Below are 18,277 nucleotides of genomic sequence, written 5' to 3'. Positions count from 1 at the left end.
GTCTTCGATCAAGTCCTATGTCTTCTGGGATATCCACTGTTCCTTTATTGACTTTTTAAAGCCAAGAACTTTTTCAGCAGTTTCTGCGTAGTTTTGTTGTATAGTTGTCCAAGCTTCTTCCACAACTTGTGGTATATCAGCAAGTGCCTCGAATCTGTTCGAGAGTTTGATGTTAAATTGTCTCCTAACATTCTTGTCTCTGAGCTTCTCCACGTCAGAATTGCTTGGTAGTTTTGTTGGTTGTCGGGATCTGTTGGAGCGGAGTTTCAACTTGAGTGTCGCTACAAGAAGTTCATGATCCGACCCAACGTCCGCACTTCGGTAACTCCTCACGTCTTTCAGACTAGTTCTCCACCGTTGTCGGATTAGAAAGTGGTCAATCTGGTGTTTGACAGTTTTGTCTGGGGATGTCCATGTATACTTATGTATATCTTTGTGCTCGAATAATGTACCTCCTATCAACAGGTCATTTGACATGGCAAAGCTGACTAGTCTTGCACCATTTTCGTTGATAGTTCCAAGCCCGTGATGTCCCAACACCTCGGGGCAGTATGATCTGTCCTGACCAACTTTCGCATTTAGGTCGCCTGCCAAGCAAGCGACGTCATGGAGAGGAATGGAGTCTAGGATGGACTGGAGGGTTTCATAAAAACCGTCTTTCGAGGTTTCATCGGCATCATTTGTTGGTGCATAGCATATGACTAGCGACAGCTTTGCATGTTTAGAGGCAAATCGTGTATACAGGATTCTCTCGTTAATCGGTTTCCACGAGCAGAGAGAATGCTGCATTTGGGCTCAATATAGCTGTGACTCCGGCTGCATTTCTGTCCGTTTTTCCGCTGTACAGAAGTGTATAAGTCATGTTGCTGTTTACTGTTTTGAGTTTCTTTTCTCCACAGCCTTTCCATCGTGCTTCGGCCACTGCGAGGATATCTAGCCGAAAGTTTTCGCACTCTTGTAGAACTTGTTCAGTTTTTGAAAGGGCCGACATGGTCCTTGCGTTCCGAAATCCGATTCGTACTGGATTATTTGCGTCCAGAAATCTGTATTAGGGGCATGCATGGGTCGTCATCATATTGGGATTTGATCCAAGGCTTTTCACTGACGTTTGTTTAGCACATTCTTTTTCTACGAGAGCGACTTGTTAGGCCACTGCCCAACCGGTTTCTTCGGCTCGGCTAGGGGTAGGGACGCCAATCCCTGACCGTGGGGCCGGAACCCCCCGGACCTACCCCTAATACAATACAATTGAATATAATCCATTATTTAATTATACACATAATTGAATGTGCATTGAATATAGGTCGGAATTCTCCTTTGGACAAATACCCGGACATCCAGCTCACTCTTGTAGAGGAAACGCATAGGAAAGAGTGCTTGAAAAACAGTTTTGTTAAAAGCTGGATATCCATGCGAAATCTTTCTACGAAAATAAAGCATACTTTCAGGACACATCTTTTCCAAGGCCTTCACCAAAATCCCCCCTCTCCCCCAGAAATACTTTTTCAAGAACCACTGTTTAAAGAATGCCTATTGTTTCCGACTAGTTGCTACCACTGATCTCCAGTAGATACTCAAAATGTAAAATATAAGCACACCAGAAAGAAAAAAGAATGAAAGAAGGAAAAATTTTGACACACAGGAAAGGGGATAACATAATAATTATGAAGTGACTTATCCCACATTGGAAGGGCCGGAGCAGCTGTCAGCATAAAAACCACAGTCATCGTCAGCACTGTCCTGTCATCTTTGTCACCTCTTGAGAAAGTCGAGATGCAATATCAGTTGCCAACGACTTCAGATCCTCTTTTTTAATCAGATCAGATGGGTCACCTTCAGGCGGTGTAATGTAAGATATTTCTACATCAACGTCATCCGCATAATCGGGACTCGCCTCAGCAATTGTTACCTGCTTTTCAGGGGTGACTCCTGTTCTTCTTTTCGAGCCATCTCTCATAAGATTTTCCCCACATTTGGAAGCTGACTCTCCCTCTGATTGAGATCGCCCATCAATGTAAACCTCTGCGGGTGTGAAGGAAGACGAAGGAAGGCCCCGAGCATTGGTGAACTTATAATTGAGGACGGAACCAGCAAAATCTCTTGTGGACGAGGAGCAATCATCTGTGCAAGAAAGGGTGACAGAGCGCTCAGAAAGGCTAACTGTCTCACTTTTCAAACTGTATCTCTTCACTGTTGTTTCACTTGGACCTTCGTATTTAGGACAGTAACCACTGGCATCATGGGGAATTACACTTCTATTTTGATATTCAACAGGAAGTTCATCTCCTTTTTTGGCATTATAAGTTGCGTCACAGCCAGACACTGACCCTTTCCTCTCATTAAAGGACTCTAACCGGTTTTCATTTCCAAACGCCAATATATCGGGTTCATTTTCTAAGTCAATTTCTTCCTCATTTTCATTAGTTACGCCACATCCACCACTTCGCATTAAAGATATTGGCACAACACCATAAGCATAGGCCAAACAAATTGGTACACCGAGGGCCACAGTAAAAACTGCCACAAATGGGCTCACTAAAACAGTTGCTATGACAGCTGATCCAACAGCAGCTTTACCCATCTTTTTCTTCTTTTTTGACTTAGCTCTAGGTTTTCTAGCTACCAAAACAGGTAAGCCAATTATAATTGCAGGTACAGCAATCCCAGCAAGCAGTGCAATTCCTACAGGAGCCCCAATGAGTATACCAACTTGCCATAAAATCTTCTTTTTCTTCGACCATGGCTTTTTCCCCCAATAAGTGCAGCCAGATGGGCTAAGGTAGTGTAAGTCAGTAATTTCTTTCATACATAGCCAACAAAACTGAGATCCACAACACGCACAGGTCATATGATTGCATCCGTCCGCTTTCATAATTATAATTTGACACCGCGGGCATTTTCGTAGCTTGTCTTTGTCAAAAATCTGATTATCAAATGAGGAACTGCTTCTTCTGGATTTGCGGCCAGTTCTGGCAGCGTCACAGGTTTTGTCAGGATGCCAGTCTGATTTACAATGATAACAAAATTCTGTGTCACAACCGGGTCTTTCGCATTTCAAATTTGGACAACCTGTACAACCAGATGCTATAACGGCAAACCCACAGTCAGGTGCTGGGCACCACCTAGCGTCTGGATCAGAAAGCAACACACGTCGAACCATAAAATCTTCATATTTACCAATCATAACCTTATCTTGCAACGCCGCATATATATCGTTTGGATGGACTAACTTTTCACATTCTGGACAGGCAATGATAACCCTAGATTCAGAAATTTCGATCTTCAAATATTGAGTGAAACATGATTGACACGGTCGGTGTTCACAAGATGACAGCGACGTCATTTGGTCACTTTGATATTCGTCCAAACATAGGGCACATTCTTCCAGAGATGTAGTTTTTGATTTCTGAGACTTGGGGGTGTCATTCTCTTGGTTCTGGTTATCACAGCTAAGAAATTTTTCTGATTTGCTATCTTCAGATGAGGACGAGCACTTTAACCTGAAGGGTTGTGCGATTCTTTGAAGACTTATTTCACTACTATTTCGTTTTTTCCCAAAGGGGTTGTTGAGAAGACCAATAAACTGGCGGATTGATGCTCTAAAATTACGTCGTGCTCCAGGCTTACCAAAGGATTCAGATTTCTTCCTACCAGCTAATAGACTGAGATTTGATGATGCAGATGGCAAATGAACTATAGCACTTTGGTCAGAACTACTTGATGCTGGACTGCTCATTTCGTGTCACAATCTAACTACATTAAAGTCCAAAATTTATTTTAAGCAGTATCAAGAACCTATCAAAAATCAAAACTAGTATAAACATTTTCAGGTATTATTTTAGTTTTAATTAAAGAATTAAATTATAGCTCAGACACCATAAGTATTTTTGCAGTTTATATAATAACTTTAGCGATCCTGAACTGAGAATTAAAATAAAATAAAATTTTCTTGTCGAAAGATAAACGTGTATAAATATTGCATTCATTTATTACGTCATATATGGTTACAACCTACGATTATGATCATCATTCATCAGGCTTGTGCAGAAAATGCAGTTTTTTTTTTTATAAAAAGTAATTCTATTTTAAAAATTTTCGTTTTTTAGTTACAAAAGGCACTAGATGTAGCAATTTCGTATAAGATGAGCCATTAAAACCTGCTCTGCCATGTTCCAGTGCCCCGATATCTGAGGAAAAGAAAAAAAAGGAAAAAAGATGCCCTCTGCAGAATATCGTGGTTTCAGTCACTTTTCTTGATTTTCAAACCGGTTTATTTTTCTTGTTATTCAAGTCAAGGGATAGTTAGTTTCCTATATAAGGGTATTAGACAAGGCGGTCCTAATAGTGTACTTCTTTTTTGATCTGACTCTAGTTTTAGGAGTCATGGGCCATTTTGTTTTTTTACTATGGGAAGTGATCGCCTCTTACTAGGTTGCTAGCTAGCGCTACAACCCGGATATGAAACTTTGTGTTTTCCAGAAAATCGTGGATATTCTGGGCGTTAATCTTTGCATTTTCTTGGTCAATCATAGTTTTACCTCAGAAAGACCTATAGTTAAGAAACGTCAGACAAATATTTTTGCAGTTTTAAATTTCATCAAAATATTTGTTTTTTACATTTAGATTTTAACTAAAACTTTTGTGTACTATCCGGGTTGCAGCGGTAGCTAGCAACCTAGTAAGAGACGATCACGTCCAATGTTAAGAAATATAAAAGCCCATAGTTCCTAACAAAGGAGTCAGATCAAAACAAAAAGTACACCATTAGAACCGCCTTGTCTGAAACCCCTGTATAGGAAACTTTCTGTCCCTTGGCTTGAACAGCAAGGGAAATATATTGTCTTGAAAATCAAGAAAATTGACTTGAACCACGTTATTCTCCACAAACGGGATATTTTTTTCTTTTTTTCTTTTTTTCTTTTTTTGTATCCAGAGATAGCTTGCCACTGGAACATCGTAGAGGGTTGTTCAATAGCTCATTTTAAAGGAAATTAATTGGGTTAAAAATCTATAGTAACTAAAATTAATTATTTCTAAAAGAGAATAAATTTTTCCACCAAAAACTGCATTTTTGATGTCTTTTCACACTGCAGTCTTTCAAACATAATCGTATACCAGCGGTAAGATTTGAACCCACGCCTCCGAAGAGACTGGTGGGTAACACGAGTGCCTTGGACCACTCCAAAAACTGCATTTTGATGTCTTTTCACACTGCAGTCTTTCAAACATAATCGTATACCAGCGGTAAGAATTGAACCCACGCCTCTGAAGAGACTGGTGGCTAACACCAGTGCCTTGGACCACTCGGCCAGGCTGCCTCTCATAAATAAATATATATGTGAATTTGGGTTGCAGCAGTAGCTAGCAACCTAGTAATAGACGATCAGTCCAATGCTAAGAAATATAAAAACCCAAAACTCCTAAAAATAGAGTCAGATCAAAACAAAAGTACATCATTAGAAATACCTTGTCTGAAACCCTACTAGATAAATAATGAACGTCATCATAGTTTTATATTAGAGCTATGACGTGAATAGAGTGACGTCATAATTAGTATATAAGGAAAGTCAAAACTGAAAATTCTCTCATTCTTGATTAGAATAATGGTTAGATCAAAGCAGGCTATACGCAAGTTGAAGAAAGAGTACTACACAAACAACAGAGATAGTAACTTGAAAAGAAAAAAGCAAAGGTATTCAACTGACCAGGTGTATCGAGAAGTAATAATTGAGAGAGCAAAACAAAGGTATTCAACCGACCAGGCGTATCGCGAAGTAATAATTGAGAGAGCAAAAGAAAATAGCAAGATGTGTTATCACAATGATGAAGATTATAGACATGCAAAAATTGAGACAGCCAAACAAAAGATCAAGGAACGGTATGGTAATGATGAACATTACAGAGAAGCAAGAATTGAGCAGGCTAAACAAAAGATCAAGGAGCGTTATCACAATGATAAACTTTATAGAGAAGCAAGAATTGAGCAGGCTAGACAAAAGATCAAGGAGCGTTATCACAATGATAAACTTTATAGAGGAGCAACAATTGAGCAGGCTAGACAAAAGAGCAGGGAACGGTATGATAATGATGAAGATTACCGAAACAAACATAAGAAAAAAGTTGCTACCAGAATAATGGGTAGATACTGGGGTGACAAAAGCTATAATGAAAAAATTAAATTCTCTGCGAGGTTGTACCGAAGAACGCATAAGGACAAAGGGAAAAATTACATTCAGAAATACAAGAAGATGGCAAAAATGCAGGCTGATCTTCGTAAATTGAGAAATATTTTACGCATGTTTTACCAGGATCACGAAAAGTATTCAAAATTACAGATTAAAATTCTCTTTGAAAGAGCGGATGCTGTTTAAAAGTCGGCTAGAAATTCCTTGGCAAAGCTTCATAGTAATATCCAAAAGAAATTACAATAAAGAACGACACCTAGCCCATGTTAACTGAAAGCTTTTTCTTTCTCCTCAGCTAGCTGGGCATTTACAGTAATAAAGAACGATCTCTCTCCCATACTAACTGATATATGGTGGTTCCAGGTGTAGTTACATTACATAAAGGATCGATGTGGTTCATTATAAATTAAAAAAGGTTTAGAGCTTCTATCCGGGTTGCAGCGGTAGCTAGTCCGGGTTGCAGCGGTAGCTAGCAACCTAGTAAGAGACGATCACGTCCAATGTTAAGAAATATAAAAACCCATAGCTCCTAAAAAAGGAGTCAGATCAAAACAAAAAGTACACCATTAGAACCGCCTTGTCCGAAACCCCTGTATAGGAAACTTTCTGTCCCTTGGCTTGAACAGAAAGGGAAATATATTGGCTTGAAAATCAAGAAAAGTGGCAGCTACTACAACATTCTTCCTAAACGGGATATTTTTTTCTTTTTTTTTTCTTTGTTTCCAGAGATAGCTTGGCACTGGAACATCGTAGAGGGTTGTTCAATAGCTCATTTTAAAGGAAATTAATTGGGTTAAAAACCTTTTGTAACTAAAATAAATTATTTCTAAAAGAGAATAAATTTTTCCACCAAAAACTGCATTTTCGATGTCTTTTCACACTGCAGTCTTTCAAACATAATCGTTTACCAGCGGTAAAATTTGAACCCACGCCTCCAAAGAGACTGGTGGCTAACACCAGTGCCTTGGACCACTCGGCCAGGTTGCCTCTCATAAATAATATATATGTGAATCCGGGTTGCAGCAGTAGCTAGCAATCTAGTAAGAGACGATCAGTCCAATGCTAAGAAATATAACAAAACTCCTAAAAATAGAGTCAGATCAAAACAAAAGTACATCATTAGAATTACCTTGTCTGAAACCCTACTAGATAAATATTGAATGTCGTCATAGTTTTTATAATAAAGAACGACCTCTAGCCTATACTAAATTTTATACGCCACTTAATTATAGTATAGTTTAGTAATTCAACAGATAGCATGGCACTGGAACATCGTAGAGAGTTGTTCAATGGCTCATTTTAAAGGAAATTAATGGGGTTAAAAACCTTTTTTAATTAAAACAAATTATTTTTATTACATTAAGAAATTTTAATTATGTTCCTTAAGAAATCATCATAAGTAAAAATTTCCCATACGGAAATTGAACTCAAGCCTGCTGGGTGAGAGCTATCCCAACCTCTAGACCATATAGGATATATTAAAATATCCAATTAATGCAGTTTATATTAAAGAACAAATTATAAACCTAGTTAGCTGCCTGATTATTTGAGGATCGTCTCTTACTATTCCAAAGAAGAAAAAGCCGTAGGCTTTTTCCTGTTTGTAATTTATTTTATAATAAAGAATGAACTTCAGGCTTTACTAACTGAAAAGTTTAGTATTTTTATATAGTAAAGAACGAGCTCTAAATGATAGTTGTAGCTATAGCTGCAATCAAGTGAAAGACAAACCGAAGCATATAGTAACTAAAAGTTTTAAATATGTTTTGGAAAATCATTATAATAAAGAACGACCTCTTGCCTATACTAGATTTTATACGCTACTTAATTATAGTATAGGTTAGTAATTCAATAGATAGCTTGGTACTGGAACATCGTAGAGAGTTGTTCAATGGCTCATTTTAAAGAAAATTAATGGGGTTAAAAACTTCTTGTAATTAAAACAAATTATTTTTATTATTACATAAGGGACCAATATAGTTCATCATAAATGGTGTTTGTCAATACGGTTTTTTTTATATAATTATCCATTATTATATAAAATACAGTAATTTTTGGGGGGCTTTAACAAAAAATTCATTTGTTAACTGAAACTAGAATAATCCTGAAAATTTTAAATAAAATAATTTTATTTAACTGCAAACTGTAAAATTATTTATGATGTCTGAGCAGTAAATTTAATTTTTTAATTCAAATTAGAATCATAGGCAACTTAACAGCGCTGCCTAAGTAAAGAAGAATGTTTGCACAATGTATTGTTTTTTTTATTTTTTGGGGTTTCATGTTAAAGATTGATCAATGGTGTCAAGATCGTAGGTTGTAGCCAAGTCGTCTCTTACTATTCCAATTAAGACAAAGCCTTAGGATTTTTCCTGTTTGTAGCTTCACATTAAACAAATAAAAGATCAGATCAGACCGAGAACAGATCAGATCAGACCGACAACAGTTAGAGTAATTAAATTAAAAAAGTTCGTATTTTCAAACAGTTCGTGGTTATCCGGGTTGCAGTTATAATAAAGATCGAACTCTTCCCTATACTAACTTGCATACGCAACTTCACTGTAGTTAAGATTACAGTATTTATATTATACATCATTATAGATTATAAAAGGTTCAAATTGAAGATTATAGAGTTAAAAATTTTCCCACACCTAGAATCGAACCCGAGCCTGTTAAGAGAAAGTTAACTATCCTAGCCACTAGACCATATGGAACCATAAAGAAGTATGATTTAAGAGCCATATGCATATTATTATTTCACCATACCAATTATAATAAGGCCAAAACAAAATCGTCGACTTGCTACAGTAAAGAACGATCTCTCAACCATAGTAACTGATAAATTATAATAAAGAATGACCTCTTGCCTATACTAAATCTTATACGCCACTTAATTATAGTATAGGTTAGGAATCCGGGTTGCAGCGGTAGCTAGCAACCTAGTAAGAGACGATCACGTCCAATGTTAAGAAATATAAAAACCCATAGTTCCTAACAAAGGAGTCAGATCAAAACAAAAAGTACACCATTGGAACCGCCTTGTCCGAAACCCCTGTATAGGAAACTTTCTGTCCCTTGGCTTGAACAGCAAGGGAAATATATTGGCTTGAAAATCAAGAAAATTGACTTTAACCACCTTATTCTCCCCCAACGGGATATTTTTTTCTTTTTTCTTTTTTTTTTCTTTTCCACAGATAGCTTGGCACAGGAACATCGTAGAGGGTTGTTCAATAGCTCATTTTAAATGAAATTAATTGGGTTAAAAATCTATAGTAACTAAAATAAATTATTTCTAAAAGAGAATAAATTTTTCCACGAAAAACTGCATTTTTGATGTCTTTTCACACTGCAGTCTTTCAAACATAATCGTATACCAGCGGTAAGATTTGAACCCACGCCTCCGAAGAGACTGGTGGCTAACACCAGTGTCTTGGACCACTCGGCCAGGCTGCCTCTCATAAATAAATATATATGTGAATTTGGGCTGCAGCAGTAGCTAGCAACCTAGTAAGAGACAATCAGTCCCATGCTAAGAAATATAACAAAACTCCTAAAAATAGAGTAAGATCAAAACGAAAGTACATCATTGAAACTACCTTGTCTGAAACCCTACTAGATAGATAATGAATGTCGTCATAGCTTTATATTAGATTAGAGCTATGACGTGAATAGAAAAACACGAAATTATATTGTTGTTTCTGAAGACGTCATGAAATAATATCATTGCGCTATGACGTCAATAAAATCATTACGCTGTGACGTCATAATTACTACTTAAGAACAACAAAGATGTAAATTTTCTCAGTCTTGATTAGAATAATGGTTAGATCGAAGTTATAATAAAGAACGACCACTTGCCTCTACTAAATTTTATAGGCCACTTAACTATAGTGTAGGCTAGTACAGTTATATTTAAGGCCAACATATTAAAATTTTCCATTAAAAGACGACCATTGGAATAAAAACCCATTACATACATTTGATTTAGTTATTTTACAGTAAAGAACGACCTCTTGCCTATACTAAATTTTAAACGCCACTTAACGATAGTATAGGTTAGTAATTTCACAGATAGCTTGGCACTGGAACATCGTAGAGAGTTGTTCAATTTCTCATTTTAAAGGAAACTAATGGGGTTAAAAATTTTTTTTAATTAAAACAAATTATCTTTAAAATATAATTAAAATAAAGAACGACATTTTGCCCATGTTAACTGAAACATATATAATAAAGATCAAACTCTTCCCTATACTCACTTGCATGCGCAGCTTCACTATAGTTAAGATTTTATAATAAAGAACGACCTCTTGCCTATACTAAATTTTATACGCCACTTAATTATAGTATAGGTTAGTAATTCAACAGATAGCATGGCACTGGAACATCGTAGAGAGTTGTTCAATGGCTCATTTTAAAGGGAATTAATTGGGTTAAATTATAATAAAGACAGTATTTATATTATTACAATAAAGAACGAACTCTTGCCTGTGCAAATCCGGGTTGCAGTGGTAGCTAGATATCCGGGTTGCATTACAATAAGGAACGAACTGAACCCATAGTAACTTAAGTATTAAATCAAACAGTTTGTGATCATAATTAATAGCTTTGTAATGGCTCATTTTAAAGAAAACTGCTATATATAGAAACCTTTTGCAATTAACAAACTTAATTATTATTAAAAAACAAATTGTTACGACATGGTAAAGAACTAAATCATGGCGATAGTAACTAATTTAATTTTGAAAAGAAAGAATTAAGGCGGAAACCTAAATGGTAGCATAAGTAAGCTACATTTCTTAGGAACTGCCCACCGGAATTTGAACTCAGATCGCCAGATTCAAAGTCTTATGTTTTAACCACTACACCAAGATACGTTCATTTAAGAAAGAATTTTAACGGTATATGATAACTTAAATACCGAACTAAGTGCTAACCACTACACCAAGAAACATTCATATAAAAAAGAATTTTAACAGTATATGATAACTTTAAGACCGAACTCTAATCATCAGCATTGTCAATCATTTCGTCCGGGTTGCAGCGGTAGCTAGCAATCCGGGTTGCAGCGATAGCTAGCAACCTAGTAAGAGACGATCACGTCCAATGTTAAGAAATATAAAAACCCATAGTTCCTTACAAAGGAGTCAGATCAAAACAAAAAGTATACCATTAGAACCGCCTTGTCCGAAACCCCTGTATAGGAAACTTTCTGTCCCTTGGCTTGAACAGCAAGGAAAATATATTGGCTTGAAAATCAAGAAAATTGACTTTAACCACGTTATTCTCCCCAAACGGGATATTTTTTTCTCTTTTCTTATTTTTTTTCTTTTCCACAGATAGCTTGGCACTGGAACATCGTAGAGGGTTGTTCAATAGCTCATTTTAAAGGAAATTAATTGGGTTAAAAATCTATAGTAACTAAAATAAATTATTCCTAAAAGAGAATAAATTTTTCCACCAAAAACTGCATATTTGATGTCTTTTCACACTGCAGTCTTTCAAACAAATAATCGTATACCAGCGGTAAGATTTGAACCCACACCTCCGAAGAGACTGGTGGCTAGCACCAGTGCCTTGGACCACTCGGCCAGGCTGCCTCTCATAAATAAATATATATGTGAATTTGGGTTGCAGCAGTAGCTAGCAACCTAGTAAGAGACGATCAGTCCCATGCTAAGAAATATAACAAAACTCCTAAAAATAGAGTAAGATCAAAACAAAAGTACATCATTAGAACTACCTTGTCTCAAACCCTACTAGATAAATAATGAATGTCGTATTGTTGTTTCTGATGACGTCATGAAATAATATCATTGCGCCATGACGTCAATAAAATCATTACGCCGTGACGTCATAATTACTACTTAAGAACGACAAAGATGTAAATTCTCTCAATCTTGATTAGAATAATGGTTAGATCGATGCAAGCTATACGCAATTTGAAAAAACAGTACTACACAAACAACAGAGATAGTATCTTGAAAAGAGAAAAGCAAAGGTATTCAACCGACCAGGCGCATCGAGAAGTAAAAATTGAGAGAGCAAAACAAAGGTATTCAACCGACCAGGCGTATCGAGAAGTAAAAATTGAGCAGGCTAGAGAAAAGATCAAGGAGCGTTATCACAATGATAAAGATTACAGAGAAGCAAGAATTGAGCAGGCTAGACAAAAGAGCAAGATGTGTTATCACAATGATGAAGATTATAGACATACAAAAATTGAGACAGCAAAACAAAAGTTCAAGGAGAGTTATCACAATGATGAAGATTACCGCATCAAATATAAGAAAAACCAGAAGAAAAGTTATTCAACCGTCCAGGTGTATCGAGAAGTAAAAATTGAGACAGCAAAACAAAATATTAAGGAGCGTTACTGGGGTGACAAAATCTATAATGAAAAAATTAAAGTCTCTGCGAGGTTGTACCGAAGAACGCATAAGGACAAAGGGAAAAATTACATTCAGAAATACAAGAAGATGGCAAAAATGCAGGCTGATCTTTGTAAATTGAGAAACATTTTACGCATGTTTTATTGGGATCACGAAAAGTATTCAAAATTACAGATTAATATTCTCTTTGAAAGAGCGGATGCTGTTGAAAAGTCGGCTAGAAATTCTTTGGCAAAGCTTCATAGTAATATCCAAAAGAAATGTTGTCAGTTTAACGAAAAGCTTCCAAGGTATGGATTGGCAACTGCGGAACAGTTTATAGATGCAATGGAAAATGTCCGACAACACAGTGAATGTACGGAGGCGTACTTCTTAGAAAATTCGTATATTAATTTTGGAAGGAGCAATTGCAGTTTATGTAGCAGCAAAAAAAATATATATACAAGCATACCTATCAACAGCGAAGGAAAAGCAATGTTTTTCAATTATGGCGAAAACGAGCCTGTTAGGGTTATTAGTAAATGTGTTTGTAAGACTAATGATTTAGAACAAATTCCTGGAACACTGACTCAAAAAAAAAAGCATTTCTAACTGTGTTTTAAACAGTTCGTTTAGTTCTACTGAATATTTGGCAAAAAATTCTCTGTGTAGTAGAACAAACTGTCCTGAAAAGTACGAGACAACTATTGAAAAATGCTCTAAAACTAGATCTGACAAGGATTACAATAATTATAATAAAGAACGACCTTTTGCCTATACTAAATTTTATAGGTCACTTAACTATAGTATAGGTAATATATAGTATATAGTAACAAAAGTACATCATTAGAACTACCTTGTCTGAAACCCTACAAGATCAATAATGAATGTCAGTCATCATAGTTTTATATTAGAGCTATGACGTGAATAGAAAAACACGAAATTATATTGTTGTTTCTGAATACGTCATGAAATAATACTATTGTTATTTTATAATAAAGAACGAACTCTTGCCCTTAGTTATCCGGGTTACAGCGGTAGCTAGCAACCTAGTAAGAGACGATCACGTCCAATGTTAAGAAATATAAAAACCCAGAGCTCCTAAAAAATGAGTCACATCAAAACAAAAAGTACACCATTAGAACCGCCTTATCCGAAACCCTTGTATAGTAAACTTTCTGTCCCTTGGCTTGAATTATAATAAAAAACGAACTCTTGCCTATACTAATACATAAAGGATTGAAATAGTTCATTATAAATGGGAAGTATGTAAGTTTCATCAGGAATTGCTGACATATAATATAGTTTTGAAATTATTTTTAATTTACCTTTAAATTTTATAGTAAAGAGCAACATCTAGCCCATGTTAACTGAAATACAAATCATCGGTATCTGGGTTGCAGCGGTAGCTAGCAACCTAGTAAGAGACGATCACGTCCAATGTTAAGAAATATAAAAACCCATAGCTCCTAAAAAAGGAGTCAGATGAAAACAAAAAGTGCACTATTCGAACCGTCTTGTCCGAAACCCCTGTATAGGAAACTTTCTGTCATTTGGCTTGAACATCAAGGGAAATATATTGGTTTGAAAATCAAGAAAATTGACCTTAACCACGTTATTCTCCACAACGGCATATTTTTTTTTCTTTTCCACAGATAGCTTGGCACTGGAACATCGTAGAGAGTTGTTCAATGGCTCATTTTAAAGGAAATTAAATGGGTTAAAAATCTTTTGTAACCAAAATAAATTATTTCTAAGACAGAATAAATTTTTCCACTAAAAACTGCATTTTTGATGTCTTTTCATACTGCAGTCATATATAATAAAGAACGACCTCTTGCCTCTACTAAATTTTATAGGCCACTTAACTATAGTGTAGGCTAGTACAGTTATATTTTGGGCCAATATATTAAAATTTTCCATTAAAAGACGACCATTGGAATAAAAACCCATTACATACATTTGATTTAGTTATCTATTTGATTGCTTAAGGCTAGTCTCTTACTATTTCAAAGAAGAAAAAGCCGTAGGCTTTTTCCTGTTTGTAATCAATTAGAAAAATTTATAATAAAGAACAGACTCTAGCCAACAGTAACTTAAATATTTTTTATAAATATATTAAAGACCAAGGCATTATTCTGCTTCAAATAGGCGTTTAGAACATCCGGGTTGCAGCGGTAGCTAGCAACCTAGTAAGAGATGATCACGTCAGATGAGTCAGATCAAAACAAAAGAACACCATTAGAATCGGCTTGTCCAAAACCCCTATAAAGGAAACTTACCGCCCTTTGGCTTGAATAAAAAAGAAAATATATTGGCTTGAAAATCAAGAAAATTTACTTTAACCACGTTATTCTCCACGAACGGGATTGTTTTTTCTTTCTTCTTCTTCTCTTCCACAGATAGCTTGGCACTGGAACATCGTAGAGAGTTGTTCAATGGCTCATTTTAAAGGAAATCTCTAGATGTAGTGCCATTTGTACTTAATTTTTTTTTTTATAATAAAGAACGACTTTTTGCCTATACTAAATTTTAGTTAATTTAGGTTAGGGAAATTAGGTTAGTTAAAAAAGGTTAGTAATTCCACAGATAGCTTGGCACTGGAACATCGTAGAGAGTTGTTTAATGGCTCATTTTAAATATATAATAAAGATCAAACTCTTTCCTATACAAACTTGCATACGCAACTTCACTATGGGTAAGATTACAGTATTTATATTTGTACTTTAAAAAACGATCACTGAAATAACAAACCATTCCATACATTGGACTTAGTTAGCTACTTGATTGTTTGAGTTTTGTCTCTTACTATTTAAAAGAAGAAAAAGCCGTAGGCTTTTTCCTGTTTGTATTTATAGCTAAAAAACGAACTCAAGTTCAAAGAAACTGAACACTGTGGTTCATTCATATTATCTTAATTATTTTAGCTAGAATGTAAATAAACAAGTTTCTTTTTTAAATTTTAAATTGAAAAGATAGTGTTTTTAATTCAACATATTAAAAGTTCTCTCCGACGGGGAATCGAACCCGCTTCTTCCAGGTAACAAGTGGGCATACTTACCATTAGACTATCGAAGACTTATAACATAAAAAATACATATAAGATATGATAATAATTTTTTAATCTGGGTTACATAAAGGCTCGATCATCGAATTTTTACATTAAAGAACGAACTTTAGTCCATATCCAGGTTGCAGCGGTAGCTAGTAATCCGGGTTGCAGCGGTAGCTAGCAACCTAATAAGAGACGATCACGTCCAATGTTAAGAAATATAAAAACCCATAGTTCCTAAAAAAGGAGTCAGATCAAAACAAAAAGTACACCATTAGAACCGCCTTGTCCGAAACCCCTGTATAGGAAACTTTTTGTCCCTTGGCTTGAACAGCAAGGGAAATATATTGGCTTGAAAATCAAGAAAAGTGGCAGCTACTACAACATTCTGCCTAAACGGGATATTTTTTTCTTTTTTTTCTTTTTTTTTTTGTATCCAGAGATAGCTTGGCACTGGAACATCGTAGAGAGTTGTTCAATGGCTCATTTTAAAGGAAATTAATTGGGTTAAAAATCTATAGTAACTAAAACAAATTATTTCTAAAAGAGAATAAATTTTTCCACCAAAAACTGCATTTTTGATGTCTTTTCACACTGCAGTCTTTCAAACATAATCCTATACCAGAGGTAAGATTTGAACCCACGCCTCCGAAGAGACTGGTGGCTAACACCAGTGCCTTAGACCACTCGGCCAGGCTGCCTCTCATAATTTGGGTTGCAGCAGTAGCTAGCAACCTAGCAAGAGACGATCAGTCCAATGCTAAGAAATATAAAAACCCAAAACTCCTAAAAATACAGTCAGATCAAAACAAAAGTACATCATTAGAACTACCTTGTCTGAAACCCTACTAGATAAATTAGAGCTATGACGTGAATAGAAATACACGAAATTGTATTGTTGTTTCTGAAGACGTCATGAAATAATATCAAGGTTGCAGCGGTAGCTAGCAACCTAGTAAGAGACGATCACGTCCAATGTTAAGAAATATAAAAACCCATAGTTCATAACAGAGGAGTCAGATCAAAACAAAAAGTACACAATTAGAACCGCCTTGTCCGAAACCCCTGTAAAGGAAACTTTCTGTCCCTTGGCTTGAACAGAAAGGGAAATATATTGGCTTGAAAATAAAGAAAAGTGGCAGCTACTACAACATTCTGCCTAAACGAGATATTTTTTTCTTTTTTATTTTCTTTTTTCTTTTGTATCCAGAGATAGCTTGGCACTGGAACATCGTAGTTACAATAAAGAACCAACTCTTGCCTATACTAGCTTACATAGGCAACTTAACTATATTATAGGCTGGTAAAGTTTTATTTAACGTTAACAAGTGGAGTGATTGTAGTATCATGGTTGCAGCTCTACCTATAATCTAATTTATAAATCTAATCCGGGTTGCATTTGTAGCTAGCAACCTAGTAAGAAACGATCAGTCCAATGTTAAGAAATATAAAAACCCATAACTCCTAAGAAAAGAGTAAAATCAAAACATTATAATAAAGAACGACCTCTTGCCTATACTAAATTTTATACGCCACTTAACATAGTAAAGAACAAACTCAAGCCCAAAAGATCTTGCTCTTAATTCAACCTATTAGAAGTTCTACCCGACGGAGATTCCAACCCCGTTCTCCCACGTTACAAGCGGGTATGCTTACCATTAGACTATCGAAGACTTATGAAATAAAAGTTACATATAAGACATAATAAGAATTTCGTTAATACACAAAAAATTATATAATGAATTGGTCTGGTTAATTATAATCCGGGTTGCAGCGCTAGCTGGCAACCTAGTAAGAGACGATCAAATCCCATAGTAATTACTATAAGATAAAACTCTTGCCCCTATAACTTTTGTAGGCCACTTAACTATAGTATAGGTTTATAAAGTTATATTTCAAGTCAATATATTGAAAATTCCATTCAACGGAGTATCGAACCCTGGTCATCCGCGTGACAAGCGGGCGTGATTACCATTGGGCTACAATAGACTTATGATAAATATTTTACATATAAGATATGGTACTAAATTCGTTCATACACTAAAATATTACATAATCCTGGTTCGAGAGGAAGCTAGTCCGGGTTAGAGCGGTAGCTAGCAACCTAGTATGAGACGATCACGTCTAATGTTAAGAAATATAAAAACCCCTAACTCCTAAAAAAAGAGTCAGATTAAAACAAAAAGTACACCATTAGAACCGCCTTGTCCGAAACGCCTAAAAAGGAAACTTACCGCCCTTTGGCTTGAATAACAAAGAAAACATAGTGGCTTGAAAATTAAGAAAATTGACTTTAACCACGTTACTCTCCACAAACGGCATATTTTTTTCTTTCTTCTTTTCCACAGATATCTTGGCACTGGAACATCGTAGAGATTTATTCAATGGCTTCTTTTAAAGAAAATCTCTAGATCTAGTGCCATTTGCACTTAATTTTTTTTTAAATAGAATCAATTTTTTGCGAAAAACTTAATTTCTTATGTACAAAATTGATCAATGACGTTATATTCGTTGGATGTATTATCCGGGTTGCAGCGGTAGCTAGCAACCTAGTAAGAGACGATCACGTCCAATGTTAAGAAATATAAAAACCCATAGTTCCTAACAGAGGAGTCAGATCAAAACAAAAAGTACACCATTAGAACCGCCTTGTCCGAAACCCCTGTATAGGA

At 35.7% G+C, this 18,277-nt stretch overlaps 2 protein-coding genes across 2 annotated transcripts in view; one reads left to right on the top strand and one right to left on the bottom strand.

Moving 5' to 3' along the window:
* Positions 1-18,277, top strand: part of Skel (DM13 and DOMON_DOH domain-containing protein skeletor) — a 64,809-nt gene that overhangs the window by 15,149 nt on the left and 31,383 nt on the right. The window lies entirely within an intron of this gene.
* Positions 1,675-3,736, bottom strand: LOC148952850 (E3 ubiquitin-protein ligase RNF19A-like). The gene is given in 2 exon segments (XM_089087446.1): positions 1,675-1,740; positions 1,742-3,736. Coding segments are annotated over 2 exon segments (2,061 nt in total).

This window comes from Artemia sp. Qi Xiang Cuo, chromosome 4, assembly GCF_049724085.1.
Source record: "Artemia sp. Qi Xiang Cuo chromosome 4, ASM4972408v1, whole genome shotgun sequence".
NCBI classification, from domain to species: Eukaryota; Metazoa; Arthropoda; class Branchiopoda; order Anostraca; family Artemiidae; genus Artemia; species Artemia sp. Qi Xiang Cuo.
The sequence above is the reverse complement of the archived record's forward strand: the minus strand, read 5'-3'. Positions and strand labels throughout refer to the sequence as shown.